At 33.3% G+C, this 19,927-nt stretch overlaps 1 protein-coding gene and 1 long non-coding RNA gene across 2 annotated transcripts; both read right to left on the bottom strand.

Moving 5' to 3' along the window:
* Positions 1-4,019: 4,019 nt before the first annotated feature.
* On the bottom strand, positions 4,020-6,199 carry LOC149484899 (uncharacterized). Its single transcript, XR_016316320.1, has 2 exons — positions 5,384-6,199; positions 4,020-4,594 (listed from the first exon to the last, which is right to left on the bottom strand). It is a non-coding gene; the product is annotated as an uncharacterized LOC149484899 (long non-coding RNA).
* A 4,398-nt stretch (positions 6,200-10,597) lies between these two features.
* Positions 10,598-15,139, bottom strand: LOC149484898 (chymotrypsin-1-like). The gene is made up of 5 exons (XM_089700421.1): positions 15,072-15,139; positions 12,401-12,605; positions 11,848-12,082; positions 11,394-11,567; positions 10,598-10,900 (listed from the first exon to the last, which is right to left on the bottom strand). Exons 1-5 carry the CDS (start codon positions 15,109-15,111, stop codon positions 10,688-10,690), a joined length of 867 nt encoding a protein of 288 aa, XP_089556547.1. The 5' UTR covers positions 15,112-15,139; the 3' UTR covers positions 10,598-10,687.
* Between the last annotated feature and the right edge of the window lie 4,788 nt (positions 15,140-19,927).

The raw sequence follows: 19,927 nt of genomic DNA, 5'->3' as shown, positions 1-19,927 counted from the left end.
GGCGGTAAGCTAGTATTTAAAAAAGTAGGAGTAAATGACCAAATAAAAACACATAATCATGTTTATACAACACCTACCCCCTGCGTGTGACGATTCTTCATCACCATGTGTTCATATGAGCATGTTTAGTAACATGGGTTGATAAAAAAATCAGTTTTTGTAGTATCCTGTCATGGATGATTATCGGGAATTAATTGCTTTTGAACAAAAAATTAGAACAACAAGTTAAGCTGATAATACCAGGTTTCTATAAACAGACACACTATGTAGATTATTATTTCAATAGTTTGTTATAAAATTCATTTTAAGTAGAGCTAAATACAATGTAAACTTCTGTATGGTGATGTTTATTAATTACTAGCGGTCCGCCCCGGCTTCGCCCGTGGTACATGTTTACGTTTTCTCTACATAAAAACCAGCCTCGTACTTCAAGGAATATATTAAAAAAAGAATTATCGAAATCGGTTCAGCCGTTCTCGAGTTATGCGCTTACCAACACATTTTGCGATTCATTTTTATATATAAGAAGATTTGTGTTTATGAACTTACAACTGAATATTATGTTTATTAAACTAACTAAAGCTTACCACTTCTTAAAATTAATAAATTAATAATTTTCAAAATCTTGTACATATTGTAAAATTTCAATATACCACAGGCATTTGGCAGTAACGAAAATCTATTGTCTCGGTAAAGTGATCGTTACCTTTATCAATGTTAAATCTTCCCTGACATTTTCTAGGAATGGAAGAGATAGCACCATATAAATTATATTTGAACCTAGCTGTGCCCCGCAGATTTACCCGAATTGCTCCGCTTCTAATGGTCGTAACACGATGAAATATATCAGATAGACTTCCTCAATAAATGGGCTATGTAACACTGAAACAAGTATTCAAATTGGACCAGTAGTTCTTAAGATTAGTGCGTTCAAACAAACAAATTCTTCAGCTTTATAATATTGGTATAAATTCACTTAGTAGAGATACATTATGCTTTTTCAGCGTTTACTACATTGCTCTATTGTAATTGCTTGTACAAATTATTAAAACGTTCAGCCCAATAAAATACCCTGACTTACACTCATTATTATTACTTTGACAGATAGTGTGCTGCGCATTGTGAAAATCGGGAGTACGATTTTCTGTTCCACAACTTTAGTACAATAGATTTTCAACCTTATTCACTTGTGTTATGATATGTTATGTATTGGACTGGAGGTAAAGTTAAGTTGTCCCTGATAAGGCCGCATTCAAACCACGTACGCTTGGCATAGACTCTGAATAGATATCTCTTGAAATGATACGACTCTCTCGATGCCAATAAAGCTCGATTTACATAAAATGCCCGTGAAATTATGTATTTCAGCGATTGTTTGTTTAATTGTTATGAATTATTAGAACATTTGGCGAGGTATTCTTGCATAGCTTGGTGTGATAAAATTCTCAAATATAAGTTTGTATAATAAACGTACCTGGAATGAAGATAATTGAATGATTTATTTTAAGGAATAGTTAATTAGTCTAAGGGCCGATTTTTCAATGCTTGGATAAAACTTATACGTCAAATAAAGTATTACACGATAATATTAAAATGTCACGTAAACTGTCAAATACGGGCAATTAGAATACGTTTTAAAAATGGTAGTTTTATACATTATTCGACGAATAAGTTTTATTCAAGCACTGAAAAATCAGCCCTAAATCTATACTAATATTATATAGCTGAAGAGTTTGTTTGTTTGTTGGTTTGAACGCGCTAATCTTGGGATCTACTGGTCCGATTTGAAAAATTATTTCGGTGTTAGATAGCCCATTTATCGAGGAAGGTTGTAGGCTATATAATATCATCACGCTACGACCAACAGGAGTGGAGCCACGGGGGTGAAACCGCCCGGAGCAGCTAGTTTAAAATATGTTTTAAATTACAAACAGACTACATCTACTAAATTATATTTTAAAATAAATACATTTACAAATTTTATATTATTTATCGAAGCTTCAGTTATTCATGCTTTTATATTTAATATCTAGAATAGAAGTTGCATCGTTGATAGTGTGCAAAGTCGAGCTATGATAGAATAAGGAAGTTGTTATGGTAATTGACTTAGCGAATTTATGTCTTATTTTTGATTAATTAAACTATAATTTGTATGTACCTACTGTGTAAAAAGGAATGTAATTTTTATTAATATCAAAGGATGTTATGAGATAATTTATAAGTAATTGTCATGTAAGTAGTATATTAAAAAATCATTAAATTTCTTGAACAAAATTACCATTTCGTAACACTTTTTCAAACAATAAGTAGATGATCCTTCTGTGTCCTGCTAGACTAAGACACTTGTGTTTCTCCCCACCGAGAATCGAACTCGACGGGTCTTGTCTTTCCCTTTAGTTCTACTAACCACTGTACCACAGAGGCAGTTAGGTACGTATAATATGACTTACTTCCTTTTTTATGCTCTAAACATAATTATATTTTAATCAAGGACATCACATTTGCTACACTAGCAACAACTATACTCGCACATAAAAACATCAATCTCTTAAAACATATCGATTACACTGACATCAAGGAAAGAGGTCACATTGAATTCAACTCATCCATTCGGTATTGATTCCAGATGTTATGCAGACATAATAGTGGAGCCATGATTTAAAACTCCATATTAAATTTTCGATTTTATGCTGAATGCACAAAAATATTCGTGTATAAATTACGTGATATGCTGAATATTTTAAAATAATACAAATCAGAAAATAGCGTAAAATAATTCAGCAGCTGAAGTCTGGAGTATATGTTACTTGTTAAAATTATAATTAAAAATATAAAAAATCTATTGCATATGTTGGTTTTATCAAAAATGATTTGTCTGTTACGATAGGTTCAACTTTTCAATAAATAAATAAAATATAACTTCCCCATACAATATTATTATCAGCTATACTAGATAATAATGTAAAGCTGAAGAGTTTGTTTGTTTGAGCGAGCTAATCTCAGGAACCACTGGTCCGATTTGAAAAATTGTTTCGGTGTTAGATAGCCCCATTATCGAGGAAGGCTATAGGCTATATACATATAATCACGCTAAGACCAACAGAAGCGGAGTAACGCGGGTAAAAGCGCGGGGCACATCTAGTACACAATACTTAAATCAATAAATCGTTCAGACCGAATTATAATTTCAACCCCTTTAATAAACACTCTAACCTTATAAAATTTGGTAGAAAATCTATGAATTTCAATGCCCTACATCTTTCCGCTACTCTCAGTAATCAATCATAGCCTTACTATGTGTCACTTTGAGATCAACTTCGTCGACAATATCCAGGGATATTTTTAATATAACGGCCTGTATGGCCATTATTGACGGTCTATTGTTGGTATACCTACTGGTACAATGCTGATGTTATTCTATGAACTTTTATAAACGTACGTACGAACGCGGGTCACAGCTAGTAACATAATGTAATTTATAACAAAGCAGTGGACACTAAAATAATTAATGAAATTTAATATGTATTTAATCGTTAGTATTATTTTTTTTCATTTAGAAATAAGAGTAGGGTTAATTTGAACATTTCAGAACCTATTTGCAGCTGTAAAATGTGTTGAAATAAAAAAAAAACTTATTTCCCTACTTAATTATTTAATAAAGCATTTATTTTTCATTTTTATTTTTTTTTAGCATTTTTTTAGCATTTTTTTTACTTTGAATTCGCTGTATTATCGTAAATAGCGAAAACAAATTAATTCCATTGTTCTTAGAAGAACGGACAGGATCAGTAAATTTAAATTGGTTATACATTTTTAACAATATTATTCTTACCTGATTGGAGTTTACCCATTTAATGAGAGTATATCTTTTAATAATACTGGGCTGGGTAAAGAGAAGGCTGTGTAAACTGAGAAAGATTATTTTTACTTGCGTTGATTATTTATAGATTTTTTATCCTGTTGTGGAATTTTAATTTTATCGGAGATCAAACTGTTTTGGGTATAAGCTGATTGATTATTATAAATTGTCCGTATTTAAGCAAAAAGGAACCACCCAGCAAAAACGCACTTCTGAGATATTAAAGGATTTACAAAAACATTTGCAGCTCTGTCAGATGAAGTAAAATTAAAATTTATTTTATTTAAATTCATTGATAAATTACTTATTTAAGTATGTGTATATAAATTTGCTCTGAATATTCTTAAACTTTCTAGATAATTAAGAAAATGTGCATGTGGTTCCTTTTAACATTTATCAATTGATAGGTTTTCTCTTATACAAAAAGGAACCACATCCCAGGGATTTAATGATATAAATGAAACTATGTATTTATAATATCGTAATTAAAGCTTTAATTAATAAAATATATAAAATAATACTTATATAGGACGTTTATTCGACGTTATCATCAAATTGGATTTCGAAATCCACCGTGTCTAGTCCATCTATGTGGTCTTCTTTTGCATCATCACTAATGAGACCGTTATAAAAACTGTGCATCTTGTGGAATGAGATGTAATATGGACTGAATATCGCTAGAAGGTGAAGAAAGCTTCTCCAGAGGCAGCGACGTATAAGGTTCTTCGTTATCTTCTGTAATAAAAAGAAAAAAAGCTTTAAATCAAAACAATAAAGCCGCGTGGCTTTTATACGTAGGTATATGGCGACAGCAAAATATTATTAGTTCTTATAAAGCCGTGTCCCTACTAGACGACTAAGTATGTTGTATGTACATGCGCCATGTACAAAAAACTGGCTAAGTGCGAGTCGGACTCGCGCAACGAAGAGTTCCGTACCATTATCTATAAAAACGGCAAAAAATCACGGCTTATTGTATGGGAGCTTCTTAAATATTTATTAAGCTATTGCATAGCTTCTATCGCGGGCCTTGAGCGCGGGGACTGAATCGAGAAATTCCGTAACGAAAAAACCTCACTCCGACGGGCTCGGAGGTGTGGCTTGAAGGCATGCTATGCAATAGCTTTACCGCGGCAGTCCCCGAGTGCCACACGTCTTTTTTTATTCTGTTTTTTAGTATTTGTTGTTACAGCGGCATCAGAAATACATCTAAACGTATTTTACCAAAATAGGTACCTAGATCATCGACAGTTATTTTTAAAACAGGGTTTAGACTTTAGTAGTTTCATCTCACAATGACAGATGAATCGTAACAAAATGATCTCTTAATTCGACTCGCCGCGCCTTCGTGAACAACGACATTGTCGTTAAAATACGTAAATCCACAGAGGATTCCTCTTGTACTTACTTAATGAACTATCTTCTTAAAATCACACCACAATCGGGAATGAATCAAAAGTGGATAAAGCGTACCTGCATCTCAGATTCAATAAGTACTTAAATGCATTAAATAAAACTACTTACCCGTTGTATCTTCATTATTATCTTCGGTGTTCGTCTCCAATGCTTTTCTTACCCATTGCTTGCTTATTTATTTATTACTAAACATTTTCACATTTAATTTTAAAGGTAATTAACAAAAACAATAGAACTTACTTCGCGGAGGAAAAAAACACCGTCACGTATTCGAACTACTTCGCTGAATGTCACCTATATTGACAGATGTTCGACGTTTTACTTTAAAAATTGGAGTTTTGCACTTTGAGCTATTTAAGTAATGAAATACGTTGTTTAAAGATGAGAAGCATTGTAACAAGTCAAGGCATTTGGTTCCATATAGCGATGATGGGTTTCAGAATGTTTTACAATATTTATTTATGCATGTTAGAACCGAATGCTTGTGGTTTTATTTTGCAATAAAAAATTACAATTAAATTATGTATTTATTTTACGCATAACCATACCACAGAAACCTGGTTCCATTTTGTGTATTAAAAATAATTGTTATTAATAGAAATATGTGTAATGTATAATGGTACCAAGTAGGTGTGGATCTGTTTTGTATAAAATGACATGATAGTAATATCGTTTATTTGTTTGAACAAAGCAGTCCCGTGGTGCTGTGGTTCGGTTTTGCTTAATATGGTATTATTCGTTGTTGCTGGTGGTTCCTTTCTGCTTTTAGTATACCTTGTTTCCAACGTAAAAATCATGTGGTTCTTGTTTGTATAAGAATTTAGACCACTTTTGAATGAGTATTCTTCAATAAAAGCAAAAAACGAAATTTGTCGAGTGGTTCCATTTTGCATAAATACGGACAATTGTATCAATTGAATATAGTTTTATGTACAAACAAATAATTAATAAAAATAGACAAACTTAAGTTCTACATATGTATTGATGAAATAATATACTTTAACAAAGGTGTGTCCCTTAGACACATAAAACTGAAGGAATAGAATAAATTCAGTTGCTCTGGCGGGTCACGAGTGGCTGAATTGGTCAGGCATCCGCCCCGGAATGGCGCGAAAGTATGCGGGTTCGAGTCCCGCCTCGTGATCGAATTTTTTCTATTCTTTATAAATTTATATACTTTAACAAGTTAATTATACGGTAAATAATTATTTTGATTAACCAAACCCACGTCGAAATCCTACAAACATCCGTTGTCATGTAGATAATGGAATAAAGAAAGTCTGATGAAAATATATGTATTTTATTGTGTAGGAATATACATTGTTTACTTATCTATACTAATACTATAAAGCTGAAGAGTTTGTTTGTTTGAACGCGCTAATCTCTGGAACTACTGGTCCGATTTGAAAAATATTTCGATGTTAGATATCTATTTTAGTGTGATTTATATAGCCTGGAGATAGAATTTTTCAAATCGGACCAGTTGTTCCTGAGATTAGTGCGTTCAAACAAACAAACTCTTCAGCTTTATAATATTAGTATAGATATAGATTATACAATTATCGTATCGGAAAATCGTAAATTAAGAGCGTGATAAAATAAAATTTTAATTAGATCCCCCTTCTCTGCAATGTCGTCAAACTTGGATTGCCAGAATTAATTAAAATTAAACGTCACAATGTTCACGAAATTAGGTTAGTCAGGTGTAACCTTAGTTTGATGACGTCATTCTCTTACTCGTCTTAATATTTGCGTGTAAAGGCTGAATGGAATATATTTTGGCTAATTCTGTAGCTCAATTCTTACCTGAAAGTAAGTAGTAGGTAGGTAGGTATAGTATGGCTAACTAATAACTATTTAATTTCCTACTAATACGTATTATAAATTCGAATGTTTGTGAGGATGGATGGATGTTTGCTACTCTTTCACGCAAATACTAGGTACTGAATCGATTACAATGAAATTTTTGTATGTAGGTAGCTGAAAATCCAGGATAAGACAAACAATACTATGCCGGTTTCTCTTTGAAAACGCGGACGAAACCGCGGGCGGAAATCTTGCTGAGAAGATATTTTATTTGAAAATAATTATTATGATCATAATTATTCTCAAATAAAATATTGGTCCATTGAAAAGTTACATTTGGGGTCGCATTTTTTAGAGGAGGCAATTTTATTTTTTTGATGTGTAGGGGGGGTCAGTGTGAAGCTATCGCCAAGTTTGTGGGGTCGCCACCCTTGTCCCACGGCCGCCATCTTGAAAATAGCGGTTGAAATGGATTTTACGATATATCTCTTAAACTATTTATCTGATAATAAAACAATGTTAACATTATTCGTTGCAAATTAAATTCTCTACAACTTAGGTTCAGTAACTTTTTGTCGTAGAACTATAAACAAAAAAGTTATAAGCGAAAATTTTCAGAAATTAGAGATGTTTATATTTTTCAATAAAACTTTTTTTTATAAATTTACGAAGAAATTATATCAGACCATTTTTGTAGATTGTTTTTCGTAGAACAACTTTTATTTACAACATTTTTTCATTGAGTAAATAGCTAAGGTTTTACAGCCATCCGAAGTGAGTACTATTTTAAGTACTCTTTACTATACAGAATACGATATATTATGTGTGTACTAATAATAATTTGTCACCAGTAATTGTTCTATTTTTGTTATAATAATATTTTTAATAATTAATTTTACAATATTATTAATAATTAATTATTGAATCTTTTCCCCACAACCCAGGAGGTAGAGTCTGGAAGTGCGTTTTTTTTACGTCGAAAAGCAGGGCTGAAATGTTCTGCAGTGTGCTTCCATTGTTGTGGAGTCTGGGAAAAGAGCCAATAGCCATTATATTATGTATAGTTACTACTGAAAAATAGTACTCACTTCTGAGCGCTGTAAAACCTTAGCTATTGACGTAATGAAAAAATGTTGTATATAAAAGTTGTTCCTCGAAAAACAATCTACAAAAATAGTCTTATATCATTTCTTCGTAAAATGATAAAAAAAGTTTTATTGAAAAATATAAATAGCTCTAATTTCTGAATATTTTCGCTTATAACTTTTTTATTTATGGTTCTACGACAAAAAGTTACTGAATCAAAGTTGTAGAGAATTTAATTTGCAACAAATGATGTTACAATTGTTTTATCATCAGATAAATAGTTTAAGAGATATATCGTTAAAACCATTTCAACCGCTATTTTCAAGATGGCGGCCATGGGACAAGGGTGGCGACCCCACAAACTTGGTTTTAGCTTCACACTGACCCCCCCTACACATCAAAAAAATAAAATTGCGTCCTCTAAAAAACTCAAGGTCAGGCCTAAAAAATGTAACATTTCAATGGATCATATCTTATGTAAGTCATTTTAAAAATAAGTGGGAAGAGTAGAAATGACTCTATAAGTCAAATTAAAGGGTATTAATGTTTACAGTTTAAATTGACTTGATGTTATGGTAGAGTAACTACTTTTAAATTACAATCCTATGTTTTTCAAAGAACCTTACTTCAATAGTAAACTAACGCTTTCAAATAAATCTTTGCATCTATACGTAGAAAACAAGATAATTGATTCCACAAAATACATATTTTTAAACGTAAATCTCTTCATCTCAAATCAGTTTTACGTAGAATAGAAAGTACCTACATGTTAAAATATGTCGATTGTGTAAATAGCCACTTGAATACAAATCCCAGTTCAATGAAATGTTTCAGACACAGTGAATTGTGAGGGAAAATTAATAAGTAATTTCCAACCGATTTCGAAACAACTGAAGTTACTGAATATTGTTTTGAAGGGAATAGAATGCCAGATGCAGCTTATTGTAAAATACAAAATTTTTAAACTCTTAATATCGGAGTTTGAGTTTTAATAAAAGTGTTTTGAAATATTAGTTCGACTAGTATTTGTTGAGTTTCTGTTTGTGGCCTCGTCGTGTATGGAAACATAAAGCCTGGTCTTTTAAAGCTTCCTTAATCGCTGAGTGTTAAGAAAGACATTAAAGTATAAGATTGAAAAATGAAATGAAAATGAAATGAAAAATATTTATTTGGACCCACATTATAAAAAAGTTTACATACATGAGACACGACGATCGCCTAAACTAGGTACTAGACCTGTGCTATAATAGGCGATCGACGCTTTCCACTCCTATGACACAGTGCCATTATAACGTGAGTAAAAACGTAGGTAAACATAGTAACGTGAGTATGTGTGTGTGTGTGTGTGTGAGTGTGATTGGTGTTTCTAATAGCCTATTAATATTTTATTTATTAAGCATGTAATAAGTTTGTTAGTAATTAATCACGTTATCAAGTAAATAATAATAACTATGTTCACGTGTATGTTACCAGAAAATAGGAACATCTTAATATTAAAATATTATAAGTAAAAAACTAGTTGATTACTCTTGCCCAAATTAACAATCTTTCAAAGAATTACAACAATTGTAAATTACTCTACTTCATCTTTCATAATATTACAACAATGTAGCAAACCCAAACTTCTTGAAGAAAATAACTTCAGCCAAGTAGCCAACGTAAGAAATCAACTAAAGCGTAACTCACACAATACGAATGTTAACAGTCTACTTTTGATCAGCCCACTTCAAAGCCGATTCCTTTTGAACGGTGGATTTTTGAGACGGCGAAAGTGAGAATGTTTAGACCTTAACTCGGTATAAAGGTATGCTTTAAATTCCTTTTATTGTGAGCTCTTTGAATCTGGCGCTTGAAACTGTTCTTAATGTATGAAGTGAAATCTTTCGTTGGTGATTGAATGTTTGGAACGCTTTTGCGCTAGAACGCGTTAGTTTGGATGTCAATTATACTTAGTGTATATGTGTATACAATATAAAATTGTTGTTTTTTATTATATAATATATATATATATATATATATAACACTAGCGGTCCACCCCGGCTTTGCTCGTGGTACCTACATGTTTAAACTATCCTATCTCTCAAGTTGAATCGAACTACACATGGTGTGCAAATTTTATGATAATCGGTTAAGTGGTTTAGGAGTCCATTGAGGACAAACATTGGGACACGAGATTTATATATATTAAGATTTATTAGATGATTTGATTAGATAATAATGTGCATTTGTTCTTTCCCATTGTCTACTTATCTACTACATGGGATCATATTGGCCATACTGTGTCTACTATGTGCCTTATTATTGAGATTGACGAATCAGTGTAATCGAAAGGTTCGATTCCTGTATTGGAAAATAACATTTTCTATTATATTTTGCATAACATACAGAAAAGAGATAAAGTTCTGAGTGATGAAATTATAAATGACGAAATAAAAATGCAAACACATATTACTTTTATTGTTATAGTCATCTTTAAAACGCATTACATAAAATTCATATAATCCAATAAATAAATACTGGTCAATTGATAAACTCGTTCTTCGGGCATTCCCTCATACTGTACATCAATTTGTCTTCATACTGCATTTCAGCCAATACACCCAAGATCCAGTCCTTATAACTACTGATCCGTGTGAACATGTCTGGTGCCCCGAGAGCACATGGAATGCCCCAGGAAGTGAGGCCAATTTGCTCATCGTTGTCTGCACAGACGAGCGGACTGCCAGAGTCACCCTGGAAAATAAAATATCTTACTCTTTTTGATCCAGGATGAAAAAGGTTTTGGAATCTGAGTGCATCTGAAATATTCTGTAACAAATTCTTGCAACATACAAGTTGTTTATAAATTTGGGCTGTGTTACATTTTTGTTTACCTTCCAATTCTAGATATACTAAATATGATTTTAGTATAAGCTGATAGTAGATTAAATCGTCTTTCATTTAAATTCTGAACGACCAAGTATATTAACATTTATCTCTTTCCTCTTATATATTATGTGTAATCAAAGTTTTAATTTAGATAAGTTTTAAAGCAACAAGCATCTATTAAATTTTAAAACAAAACCAACAAAACATAAATTAAAACGGAGAAAATGTCATCGAACTCTTTTTTTGATTAACAAGTTTCTGCGTTCCTTATCTCGAATCAATTACATGCTTAAGGTTATGGCAACAATTAAGCTTCGATCGTTCGATCTATAATAAAAAAATGCAACTATCTACTCACTTTACAAGTGCCTTTACCCACTGCTCGATACGCGCATATTTCCTTATCAGAATCTATATAGGGTGGAATGATCTTCAGAGTCGCGCCTACGCGACGCGTTTCCGCGAAACAATAGGTGGAGTTTACTGTGATCATCTCTAACTCTTGCAGTTCCTGGCTTGTGTTTCCACGGAGCTACAATATAAGTTAAATTATTAACAGTGTCCTATTAAAATTATTTTCTCTATATTTTATTCTGAACATATCAAAATTTTAGAATAACTTTTGCTTTTAGTTGTTTTGGTGCTCTTTATAACAATGGCTAGGGTCTTAATTAAACGACTAATCAAGCTTGTTGACTTAAACACAGTATATACTCTTAGATAACAGCTGATAAAGGTAGTTGACTTGGACACATGTACCTATCTCTTTTGTAAAAATAAGAACACATAAAAAGGACAAGAAGAAAACTTACAGACTGACTGCCCCAACCCAAAATAATTGCAGCTACGCCTTGATCAACTCTGTTAAAGTTCACAGTGACAGGATGTACCATCACAGAGAATTCAATACTGGCGTTTGTCACAAGAATAGCAATATCGTTTTTCACATAATTTATTGCAAATTCTGGGTGAGTGTAGTTCTTAATCAGTTTGTAGTTTTGCCCAGAACCATCTCTTACATTCGATCCTACGGTTGCCATGTACGTGCTAAAAAAAATAATTTGTATAGCGTTCACGGTATATTTCATACTTCTTACTTGTTTTAATGATAAGTTTGTGAATCAATTTGTAATTAATGTTTTTAAAAGGTTGTATCGACCAGCAGAAAAACATAAAATGGACAATTGTCTTAAACTCAACAAAGTTGGGATATTACCACAAATATTGTCAACCTAAGATTTTTACAGTACAGAGATCAACAATTAAGAACTGCGACATTGCTACGAATATAATATTTCTGAGAATGTTTATGCTAATAGATTTTTAATTATGAAATTTCAGTATGACCAAGGAAAAATTTCTAACCTTACTAATTGACCGTTATTATATGCTGGCGCAATACAATGAGCAGCTGTCAAGATATGTCTATCAGTGATGATGGATCCAGCACATTGGAACCGTTTTTCCACATCTCCATAAGATAGAGCTGCTATCCAGGGGGTATATTCAGCTGTTTCTCCACCAGCTATACGAACTGATAAATTGTCTGGTATTTCTAGCGATTCGAGTACTGAAACAAGATGATACAGAAACATTAATTAATAGACAGCTTCAACATATCTATGAGATAGTGCTCCTATCCAGGGGGTTTATTCTGCTGTATGATTACCAGCTATATGGACTGATCGATTGTCTGGTATATCTAGCAATTATATTACTGGAACAAGATGATACAGAAACATTAATTAATAGACAGCTTCAACATATCTATGAGATAGTGCTCCTATCCAGGGGATGTATTCTGCTGTATGATTACCAGCTATGTGGACTGATAGATTGTCTGGTATATCTAGCGATTCTAGTACTGGAACAAGATGATACAGAAACATTAATTAATAGACAGCTCCAACATATCTATGAGATAGTGCTCCTATCCAGGGGGTGTATTCTGCTGTATGATTACCAGCTAGGACTGATAGATTGTCTGGTATATCTAGCGATTCCAGTACTGAAACAAGATAGTGTTATTTATTTATTTATTTATTTATTTATAACACTTTATTGCACAAACAAAGTTAGGACAAAAATAACATTAAAATACAAAAGGAAGGCATAGTTTGTACAAGAGGCGGCCTTATTGCTAAGCAGCAATCTCTACCAGGCAACCTGATGGGAAAGGAAATGTATGATGTTAATGGGATAGTGCAAAAAGAAGAGAAAAAAAAAAATAATGATAATAATTATACCTAATAAATAAATAAAATTATTTAAGTATCAAATATACCTACTATATATACATAAATTATACTACAAATAAATAAAATACACATATACATAGTTACATATGATATAAAAATACATATTATATAAATAGAATACATAAACATACATATATACTATAGCACAAAGACAATAAATTTATAAAAAACAATATTTGATGACATCAGCAAGCAAAACATAAAGTAAGGAAAAAAAGGATGATAATAAAAAAAACTATAGCAAGGAAAAGTAGTGATCTTTTAGCAATACTTTAAAAGAGCTGAGCGTTTGAGCACGTCTAATACTTTCTGGTAAAGTATTCCATAGTTGAATAGCCCGGACTGTGAAAGAATTGTTAAAAAATTTAGAATGATGGAAAGGGGTGCTGAGCAATAACAAGTTGGAAGAACGAAGAGAGAGAGTATGACTAGAGCTTAAATAATCGAAGTTATCCTTTAAGTAAGAAGGTGTCTTAGGGCTAAACAGAATACAGTATAGAAGATGCAGCAGATGGGTATCCCGGCGATAACGGATAGGAAGCCACTTAAGCCTTTTCCTGTATTCAGAGACATGGTCAAATTTACGGAGTCCGAATATGAATCTGATACAGAAATTTTGGAGCTTCTCAAGGGTGTCAAGTTGATATTGACGAATATCAGGATAGCAGGAGTCAGAAAAGTCAAGGAGAGGAAGGAGAAGGGATTGAGCTAAGGTAATTTTGGATGTGACTGGAAGAAAGTTGCGCAAGCGCCGTAAAGAAAAGGCAGAAGAAAAAACCCTTTTTTGTACCTGCTTTATTTGTTCATCCCAGGAAAAAGTTTGATCCAGAGTTAGACCAAGATTTTTTACCTGAGTACTATAAGGGATGAGAACACCATCAACGACAACGTTCGGTAAATTGGTCCAGTCAATTTTTGAGACTAATTGCCTACTTCCGAATATGATAACCTTGGTTTTAATTGGATTAACTGTTAAACCATGACTTTTGCTCCATCTGACTATTGCTGCGAGGTCAGCGTTAACTTGGAAAATCGCTTCAGGTAGTTCAAGAAGTGACGCGTGTTTATATAATTGGAAATCGTCCGCATACATGTGGTAAGATGACACAATGTCCTTGGAAATGGAGTTTATAAAAATGGAAAAAAGGAGGGGAGACAATACGCCGCCTTGAGGAACGCCAGCAGAAACATTGCACCATGTTGAAGAAACTTCCTCAATTAGTACACGCTGCCGACGTCCCTCTAAGTAGCTTTGTAACCAGTCAGTAGCCGAGGAGGATAAGTTAAGAGAGCGCAGCACTGCCAGCAGTACGTCATGATCGACGCTATTGAACGCGTTACTGAAATCAATCAGCGTGAGTATGGTGAGCTTTTTGTTGTCGAAACCTCGTCGGATGTCGTCAGTAATTTTAATTAAGGCAGTGGTCGTGCTGTGTCCTGGTCGAAATCCAGACTGGAAAGGATTTAGGAGTTGGTGATGATTTAGGAAAATGCTCAGTGTTACTATATAGAGATGATCTGTTGTGTTGGGCTGGGCTGGCTGTTAATAGCTGTATCTTTTACTAAAAATATATACTTACATAGCTTTAATTTGCATTGTATTTATAATGATTACTATTTTGTGTGATTTTTTAATGATATACCAAATGAAGATTTGATTATAATATTATTATGTTTGAATTCTCCAGTCACTTACGCAAAATGCTTTTATGATACAAATATTTTTATTTTTATTTCCCGGTTAACCTGGGTTGGCTATAAAGGTTATAAAAACTCACCCGCAGCAACGATCAACAATTTCATCAAAAGAAGTAACATGTCGAATGACTACTGAATTCAGGACACTACTGAACAAGGCGGTTAATAAACCTTGTAGCAATGTTATAAAATTTATCTTTAAACGAACCATTTGCATATTGAGTGCATATTGATAGTGATAGTATTACCTTAATAGATTTAATTGATCACAATTATTAAGACATAAAACTAGAAAAGGGCCATGTTCTGTTGTTAGTACTATAATTTTCTAGGAATTAACGGTTTTTTAACTGACTTGTAAGAAGGTAGATAGGTTATTGGAGGTATAATTTTGACACATTCACGTTTATTTTTGGGAGTGTTAACTATTATGTTCATTTTTAGATTTTAGAAATATTTGGTACAAAAAAACAGTGGTTAAATAAAAAGACTCGTCTAAAAATAAAAATTTCTGTCTCATATAAAATTTATGTCACTAAAATTTTATCAATTTTGAGTTAACGAGTTCATCGCCTTTAAATTCCAACAATTCCAGCTAGTTTCAGTTTACACGATGTTTATATTTTTAATTGAAAGAGTAATTTACTAAGAAGTAAAATAGGATCGGCAACACATCTAAATCGGTAGGACACACCAGCAACACATCCAAATCGGTTCAGTCATTTAAATATATTCTATAACGAACAGACAATTTATTTATGTTGTTGTTTTTCGTATAACATTCATTTAATATAAAAGCCACAGTTTATGTCATTACAAACGGCTTAATTTGTGGAAAATTTTAAGAAAGTCGATATTATAAGTGGATAAAACAATGAACAAAATTCTTCCTTTGCTCGATTTAAATTGAATTAGTAGGCCTTGACTACCCGAGAAGCTTAGTCATTTAGTTTCTAGGTGATTACGGATTCCGTCCGTCTTTATCACATCAGACTTAGTTGGGATCAACCTAGAATGCTCAAATACGAACAATACGGCAAGGTTTCTTAGATATTTTTAGATAAAAGGTTTTCTTCTCACTTGGAGAATGAATTTTTATGTAATTTTGTGGAAAGTTCACATGTGTTGATATTAAAAGGTTATAATTTTCATAAAATTATTAACGTACCTAGTGAGTATTACCAAATTTTCTGTCCTTTACGAATCGAGTCACAATGAGTAAGAATGTGTTATTGAGATCTCACGAAAATAGAGAACCTATTGAATGAATTCCGTTCGTGTTAAAACTGTTTTTGTTACATTCTATTTTATTATGTTACCTGTCCATGTATCATAATATGATTCATAAACAGGATTAAATTACAATTAATTTTCTGCAATTCATATTAAACATTTTATTCAAATACCTAATAGTCAAATTGCTAAAAAATATAAATTCCATCAAAAGTATTTTTATCAATACCCAGAACATTTCAATGTGTTAAAAACATATCAATTCCCTAGTATCTGTGCAGTCACATAGATTTTTATTATTCTCGTTAAATATTTCAGCTTGAAGGCATCGTTATCTTTTATGTTTTGCTCCAAAAATACCATTAGTTATCCGACTTATTGTATCGCTTCTTTTTTGTATAATGTTTCATGTATTTGCTTTGCTAATTATTGTTATCTATCCTAATTACAAAGCCCACAGCCGGAGGCCCCAAAAAAAAAAAGACGTGTGGCACTCGGGGACTGCCGCGGTAAAGCTATTGCATAGCATGCCTTCAAGCCACACCTCTGCGCCCGTCGGAGTGGGAAGCGTGAGGTTTTTTCGTTACGGAATTTCTTGATTCGGTCCCCGCGCTCAAGGCCCGCGATAGAATATGCAATAGCTTAAAAACAGATTTACTTTTTTAACTACTACATTTATTAATTAAAATGAAACTTTAACAACCACATCTGCACGATGCAGATCGGAGTTAAAGAATCATTAAGTATACAATATTAATAATTATTCTAAAGAAATCTTAAAAACTAACACAGCAAAACCACGCTCGCATTCCGTTCCCATGCGAACGGCGTAGCCAGCACGGGACGTAACATCCTTCATTAATTGGAAAACATGTATCGATTGTTATAGTGGGATTTAATTTTGCTTGAACTTAGTGTATGTTTGAATAACGTTATCTGTATGTTCTTCTGTGAAACAATTAATAATTTGATTACCCTACGAATACACAAAAGTGCATATAATTAGGCAGATCATAGGGCAAAGAACCACTAAGACTGGTTTATAGAAATACGTAAACGCGCGAATAATTATTAAGAATCATGACTGCTAATCAAACAATTGAAAGTTTTGACCAATTAATTAAATAATAACCTACTGTTAATGAATTTTAGTGACGGTGACCAATCTCGATTAAAATAAGCCAACTACACAAGGATTAGTTACGCATTATTGATCGCACAGACATACGAACTAGGTATCTATTTAGTTAACATAGAAGGCTTACACTACCTGTGAGATAAAAGAAAGTGAACGAAGTCACAGCATTAGTTAGTACTTATCATATTAGGCTACGAATTACCTTGCAGTAATTAATTAAAAACAAGATTGCTCCCGTACAAGACATAATTATTCAAGCATTTGTACATTTGTTTGCTGAAAACGAGGTCATGTTTATTTCATTAATAAATGTCGACATAAATTATTTGATATTACGGAAATTAAAGGCCAGACTTTCTGGAATAATAATTGAAATTTGATTCAACTTATTTGTATTTTAAACTTGTAATTAGAATTAAGGTACCTATTTTATTATTATATTTAAGTTAATAATTGTCATAATTGTAAAACTTTCGAAATGTAGATGGTTTAAATTATCTAAAGGCAAGGTCAAACAGATTTTCTGCTCGTTGCTATTTCGTTGCGTTGTTATAATCAGGCTAATCTTTAAATACGCCTTAATGTAATAGAAGGAATATCTATATCTATATACTTCTTATATATGTATAAAATTCTCGTGTCACAATGTTACGGCGGAGGCACACGATGCGTTGCGGCGGCGGTGCGGCGCCGGAGCGGTGTCGCTGCGTCGTCTTACATAGAAATATCTGTGGCATGTCACACGATGCGCTCCGGCGCCGCACCGGACTTGTAACCACCAAGACGAGGCGGGGAGGGGTGAATGCGGTGCGACGTCGGAGCGGCACCGCTCAGTTGTTTTGCGTCACAAGGAAGGACACGCTTTGCAACGCTGCTACGACGCCGCTGCGACAGAACAACGTTACGGCGCCGCACCACTCGTGTGCCCACTGACGCGGTGAAATCTTTGCGGTGCGGCGCCGCAACGCATCGTGTGCCCCCGCTCTTAGTCTGCATACTCTTCCGAAACGGGTGGACCGATTCTCATGAAATTTTCTGTGCATATCGGGTAAGTCTGAGAATCGGCCAACATCTATTTTTCATATGTACCACGGGCGAAGCCGGGGCGGACCGCTAGTTAATATATAAAACTCAAAGGTGACTGATAATATAGTGATCTATCAACGCACAGCCCAAACCACTGGACGTATCGGGCTGAAATTTGGCATGCAGGTAGATGTTAGGACGTAGGCATCCGCTAAGAAAGGATTTCCCGAAATTCTTGCGGGAACGGGGAAAACGGGGATGCACGTACAAAGTCGTGGGTGGAAGCTACTTTAGAAATATTTAGGTAATAAGTATGGGTATTAACAATAGCTTCATACACTATTTTCATGTTTAATTTTTTTATGTATTTTTCGATGTATTGCTCAACAATCAGTTTACCTATATAAAATCATTTATCTTTTTTGTTCTTCAAAATTATTGTAATATTTCAGCATCTTAAAATTCGTTAAAAGATTTCGAGAGTAATTTTTCGACTTGAGAGATAGATTATTGTCCTAAACGAGGCATACTACATACATACATACATGTATATGACTATTATTTATAAGGTAACAAAAACACGTGATATATGGACTTAATTATGATTTTCTTTGAAGCGAAATTACGAAATTCATGTTTACACGTGCGTCTGTTATGAGTAAGTTGTTATTCTCACATTAATTGCAGAAATCTCTGCTAAAATTTTAACATCATATAATTTTAGGGTAGACATGTTTCATTATTTCAGGTAATCATTGTTTTACTTTTGTTTGTAAAATGGATCTATTTACAATATCTAAAAACTTGTGCTAGGTTAGTACAAATAAAGTTATTAGGTACCTACGATAACTGGAGTATTCTTATAAATATATAAATCTTAGCAAGAAAACTCAGTTTCTGTGTGTCTCTGAGATTCAGATCGTATCTATACGAGAAATTGTTTAAACTTTCATAAGCAAATATAGGTTAGTGCTTCTTGTATTTTCGTTCAATTAATGATTATAACACTAAATAGAATCCTATAGGCGCGGGTCAAACACAAAAGGCGCGGGCGCGGGCGTGCCATAAGCGCACCTCTTCATCCTGTTTTGCACCACGTCTTTCTTCTACATTTTGTATGAAAGAACTTTGGAAATAGCCAATAGCGCACCCGATGCGCGCCGGCAGTGCGCCCGATGCGCGCCGCGCCGCTTGTGTCTGTTCCGCGCCTAAAGTTTTTCCTTATCAAAATATAAGGATTATGACAATCGCTTAAAAACCACGGCGTCATAAAAAGCGCTAAGATAAAACCTCTGATGATAAGATCTTAGAGATAAAATATGAAACATTTGCGCAGCTTTTATAAATATTTGCTATACAAAACCGCGTTATCCTGCCAATATGAATAAACATATGTCTTTGGCCTTAGTTTAATACCATGCGACGTAAATAGAATATTATATAAGCTGAGGCTTACCAGCTTTGCGTAAATGTAATGCTTTTTAAAGGAAAATTGTATTTGTCGTGTGAAGTATTATTTAGAATAAAAGGTTGTTGAAT

Source organism: Colias philodice, chromosome 11, assembly GCF_061535455.1.
Source record: "Colias philodice isolate Cphi_HAF_F1 chromosome 11, ilColPhil1 Martin Lab GWU primary, whole genome shotgun sequence".
In the NCBI taxonomy this organism is placed as follows: domain Eukaryota; kingdom Metazoa; phylum Arthropoda; class Insecta; order Lepidoptera; family Pieridae; genus Colias; species Colias philodice.
The sequence above is the reverse complement of the archived record's forward strand: the minus strand, read 5'-3'. Positions and strand labels throughout refer to the sequence as shown.